The 5,299-nt window shown below is 45.5% G+C and overlaps 1 protein-coding gene across 1 annotated transcript; it reads left to right on the forward strand.

The window, feature by feature from the left end:
* The first annotated feature begins 1,649 nt into the window (after nt 1-1,649).
* Nucleotides 1,650-2,840, forward strand: ora4 (olfactory receptor class A related 4). The gene is made up of 2 exons (XM_015960099.3): nt 1,650-1,742; nt 1,811-2,840. Exons 1-2 carry the CDS (start codon nt 1,656-1,658, stop codon nt 2,801-2,803), a joined length of 1,080 nt encoding a protein of 359 aa, XP_015815585.3. The 5' UTR covers nt 1,650-1,655; the 3' UTR covers nt 2,804-2,840.
* The last annotated feature ends 2,459 nt before the right edge of the window (nt 2,841-5,299 follow it).

The following is a 5,299-nucleotide window of genomic DNA, read 5'->3' on the forward strand; positions in this document are numbered from 1 at the left end:
GTCAACAGTGCAGGTGTGTATCTCCATCAGTCATCAGTACAGGTGTGTATCTTCATCAGTCAACAGTACAGGTGTGTATTTCCATCAGTCAACAGTACAGGTATGTATCTCCATCAGTCATCAGTACAGGTGTGTATCTCCATCAGTCATCAGTACAGGTGTGTGTCTTCATCGGTCAACAGTACAGGTGTGTTTCTCCATCAGTCATCAGTACAGGTGTGTGTCTTCATCAGTCAACAGTACAGGTGTGTATCTCCATCAGTCATCAGTACAGGTGCGTATCTTCATCAGTCAACAGTACAGGTGTGTATTTCCATCAGTCAACAGTAAAGGTATGTATCTCCATCAGTCATCAGTACAGGTGTGTATTTTCATCAGTTAACAGTACAGGTGTGTATTCCCATCAGTCAACAGTGCAGGTGTGTATCTTCATCAGTCAACAGTACAAGTGTGTATCTCCATCAGTCATCAGTACAGGTGTGTATCTTCATCAGTCAACAGTACAGGTGTGTATTTCCATCAGTCAACAGTACAGGTGTGTATCTCCATCAGTCAACAGTACAGGTGTGTATATCCATCAGTCATCAGTTGAGAGATGGGGGACACCCTGGACAGGACCCTGCAACACAGGGCAAACAGATTTTCACACACTCACCTATTGGGACAATTCTGAGTTTCCAACTAATCGCAGGTCAATATTTGTGGGAGGAAGCTGGAGTTCTCACAGGAAGCCCATATGCTTGGGGAGGAATGTTAACTTCACTCAGAAAGGCCACAGCCAAGACACATCGACACTGACCTACAACCATCTCAATACAAGGTCACTGTGCCACCATGTAAATTCATGCAAACATTCCTCATAAACATTTGTGTTTATTTTTCTGGTCAGATCCATACATTTTAAACATTGTTAAACCGTAAAATGTTTCCAGTACATTTTATTGTGTTCACTCATTCTCAAAGTTTGTCCATTTTGACTACTTTTCAGGAGACATTCTCCCAAATTTGAAAAAGGAAACCGAGTCGTTTCTGCTAATTTGTCTAATGGAGCAGTTAACATCGGTAACTCCATGTTTTTCATTCTACTTTCAGCAGATCCTTGTTGAGCTTATTCCACAATATTACTCTGATTTCCCGAGAGGTGAAGCTGTTAATCCAGTGAATAATTAGTGTCAAGGGAGAGAATGAACAGCTGATCAAAATGCTGAATCAAAGGGACGATCAGAGCTTCAGCTGTCATGGAACATTTTTATGCTTCACTGATTAAATCAGAGTAATCAGTGTGTGTGTGTGTGTGTGTGTGTGTGTGTGTGTGTGTGTGTTTGTGTGTGATCACAAAACTTAAATTCTTCACAATGTTTTCAAATGTAAAAACAAAAACATTGTTTGATCCCATCAGATTATTTAATCCTGATGCGTTTTGACAAGAGTATGTCAGGGGGAATCTGAAGGAAAACACGGAAAGTGTCAACCTGTTGGATTAAACCGACTGTGAGCTTGGTCATCAATCATCTGTTCATGTGTGATTGATTTATACATGAGCAAATTGCTGTCCTGTTTACCCCCCCCCCCCCCCCACACACACACACACACACACCTCTCACATAAATGTTGGTCACAGGAGCTTCTGTAGCTGCCTGACCGAGGAGGATGCCATGTCAGAGGTTCTCACTGTAGATGCTGTTTTATTTGGGATTTTGGTCTTTTCTGGTATTCTGGGAAACATCTTGGTCATTTATGTGGTGAGTTTCTGTAGTTGTGGAGAGGTCAGTGTTAAGCCTCAGACTGACCCCATTCTACCTTGTTCCAGGTGTTTCTGTCTGCCTCTGAGAGTCCAGCTCGGAGACTCGCCCCGTCAGACACGCTTTTAGTGCACCTGTCTCTGGCCAACCTGCTGACCTCACTTTTCCGCACGGTGCCGATTTTTGTTTCGGACCTGGGCCTGGAAGTGTCTCTGTCTGCAGGCTTGTGCAGGCTCTTCATGCTACTGTGGGTGTGGTGGCGAGCTGTGGGCTGCTGGATGACCCTGATGCTCAGCATCTTCCACTGCACCACCCTGCGGCGACAGCACGTGACCTTTGGACCTCTTGTGCTGCAGAAGGAGAGGAGACAGGTGTGGGCAGTGGTGGGGCTGGTGTGGGGGGCAAACTTTTTCTTCTCTACCCCGGCGCTGGCTTACACGACCCACGTTCACAGCAACGCCACTGTGAAGCTGATGGTGATCAGCTGCACCACTCGGCCTCTTCTGGGCTGCATCTGGGAGTTCCCCTCCACCCAGCAAGGCTCAGCCTTCGCCTCCACCTCACTTGCTCTCAACGAGATTCTCCCACTGATGCTGATGATTTTCACTAACTTAGGCACACTTCACGCTCTGTCCAAACACATCCGAGCAGTGAGGTCAGGGACAGAGTTACACGGGGAGCTGAACAAACATGTGTCTGCTGAACGTAAAGCAGCTCATGTAATCATGTGTCTAGTGCTGCTCTTCGTGGTCTGCTGGACGCTGCAGGTTGCTGCTGTGACGTATTACAACTATGATAGGGGGCGCCATGCAGAAAGGCTGCTGACTGTGGCTCATTTTTCTGCCTCGCTCTTTGTAGGATTCAGTCCCTTGGTGGTGGCTCTGGGACACGGGAAACTCAGGCGGAAAATCAAGTGTATGTTTCTGGTTTGGGCGAACGTTCAATGTTACAAGAAAGAGACGAAAAATGGGAGCGACTCTCCAAAGTCGGAGGAAAAACCAAGTGTGTCTGTTGAACTCAAAAGAAATAAAGTGAAAAATAAAGTTCAATCAAACAAATGATGGAAAAGACTGCACCATGGAAACTTCTTTAGTTTCATTTACTATTTTATGAGCCAGATGTTGAGTCAGAGAGATACTATTTTGTACATGTTTTAACCCTCTGGAGGCAGGTGTTGCAGATTTGCAACGTAAAAACCTACCTACCTGGGGTCTCATTTATCAAACATTGTGTAGAATCCTTACTAAAACCGTACTTACGCTCAGCAAAAAAAAAAAAGTGCTTACGCCAAGTAGGTTTGTGATCTATCAAACATGGAGTACACACAGCTGCACGCAATCTCCGCTTCATAAATCGGAGACTAACGAGAATGTTTCTCAGCTGCATTTTAGTCACATCACGCCCTCACCACGCCCACTTACTGCCATAAATGGTCAATGCAAAGCGCCTTGTGGATCGCATGCATACACATTAGCCGGCTGTTGCAGCGCTCCACCAATGACATGGCGACCGTAGATCAAGGCAGATCAAGGAAGCGCAATTTCACAGAAGCAGAAGTTGAGGTACTTGTGGGTGAGGTGGAGAAAAGGAAGGAAGTGCTTTTGCAAAACAAATAAGAGAAAATCCACGGAGTGGCACAGCTCTGCTGAAGCCGTCAATGTTGTGTTCTTCAGAGAGATCTGTGGCAGATATAAAAAAAATGGTCCAATCAGGATTCAATCCCCAGACTCCTGATTGAGTCGCGCGCACTAACCAGTCAGCCAAACAGAGATCTCCCCTGTTCAAGTAGGCAGGGCGCATGATCAATCGGGTCACAGTGACAGGACACACACTGTCACAGATGCATGACATTCTGTCTCAATCTGTCCCCCTGCTGATATTCTGCATTCCGTATTCTGCGCTTCAGGCTGTGCGTGTGTGAGTGCGCGCGCACGTGTGTGTGTGTGTGTGCATGCTTTGGAGTTGTTGTACCACACCTAATTTATCATGTCACTGAAAATACTGCCCTCAAAACTGCTGCAATCGTTTTATGTGAGAGGGATTTAGTCCAAAGAACTACATAAAGAAGTTTTATCGACTACAAATTTATTATGACTTAAGAAAAAAGTCATGATAATCTGTAGATTATTGGACTATATGGATATGGATGTTTCAAGATTAAAGGTGATTGGGAGAGGGAATCAAAAACCAGTACTTGTTGAGTTCCTAGGAATTGTTTGCAAACATTAAAAACAATTCCCTTATTAAATCCAGTCAGCGTGAGTGATGTCACCATGCACGTTTGGTGGCTGGTGCATTTATTCAGCAGGAAACATGGCGCCAAAGCGAGCCAAACACTCAAAGGTTTGGTTAAACTTTGGGAGAAACAAAGCAACAGGGCAACTTGCAATATTTGCAAATAGATATTTCATCAAAGGGAGAAAACACGGAAAAGCAAAAGCATTTGTGCACAAAATACGTGATAACTTAGGCCCTGTCCACACTTAGCCGGGGATCTGCCAAAACGTAGATATTTTTCTACGTTTTGGCCTGTCATCCACACGAAAACTGAGTTTTTTCACACGAAAACGGATCTTTTTAAAAACTCCGGCCAAAGTGAAGATCTGTGTTTTCTCCGTTTTGGGTGTCTGCGTGTGGACAGACAAAACCGGAGTTTTAAGGTCCGCAACGTCACTTTCCACGACAAAAAAATGCTGACATCACGTGTGCGACCTGTGTTTACACTAGCCGACAGCATGGAAGCCCTCAGAGCTGCGCTCGCTTTATCAATTGTCCAAGCGCTTTTTGCTTGTTTGTTTTTGCAAGCGGAATTACTGCTCCTTGCGGAAGACCACAGACCAAGGACGAGGTTAAGAACGGGGGAAGTACTGACGCCTACAGGTCTGGCATGTCCTTAACAACGTATTTATCTGGGTACGTGTGGACAGAGTTTTTTTTTTTAAAACGAGGTGGTGTGGATGCAAGTTTTTGGAGGGGCGGATATTCATTTTTAGAAAAACCCGGCTACGTGTGGACTAGGCCTTAATGTGAATGTTGTGTTTTTGACCTACTCTGGATTAGTGAACTTTGATGCAGCAGCAGCGGTGACGTTCACACGTCCTCTCCTGTTACTACATCAGCTAACTAATCAACTAACACTGCCTATCATGTTAGCATCACTTGCCTTTGTCACGGCCACCTGCCTGGCCTCCAGCAACTCCAGGAGCCAGGACCATCCAGCACCACTGATCGCCCCTCCTCCTCTCCAGGCTGCTGATGAGCCCAGCTGAGCTCAACCCCACTGATGAACAACACCTGGGAGAAAAGGCTGTGCCATCCAGCAGTTCAGGGGTGCTGCTGTTCTCTAGGCCTCACCGGCTGTTCTAACCCCGTTGTTTTGTAGCATGTTGATTCAAAAAAGGCCAATTTTGTGGGCTGATCCTGGAGGATCTTTGGTATGATTGTCTGTTGGTCTCTGTTGAGGGTCTGCCCTTATGAGGAAATTACTATGCAGTGATTTTCTCCAAAAAGACTGTGCTTAAATTGCTCTGAAAAAGCAAATAATCACATCAGCGCCA

Source organism: Nothobranchius furzeri, chromosome 3, assembly GCF_043380555.1.
Source record: "Nothobranchius furzeri strain GRZ-AD chromosome 3, NfurGRZ-RIMD1, whole genome shotgun sequence".
Classification (NCBI taxonomy): Eukaryota; Metazoa; Chordata; class Actinopteri; order Cyprinodontiformes; family Nothobranchiidae; genus Nothobranchius; species Nothobranchius furzeri.

Bases quoted from the DNA above. Each gene is read 5' to 3' on its own strand.
- ora4 (XM_015960099.3), top strand. From the start codon at position 1,656: ATGTCAGAGGTTCTCACTGTAGATGCTGTTTTATTTGGGATTTTGGTC. The intron at 1,743-1,810 runs GTGAGTTTCTGT...ACCTTGTTCCAG, and splicing joins ACATCTTGGTCATTTATGTG to GTGTTTCTGTCTGCCTCTGA.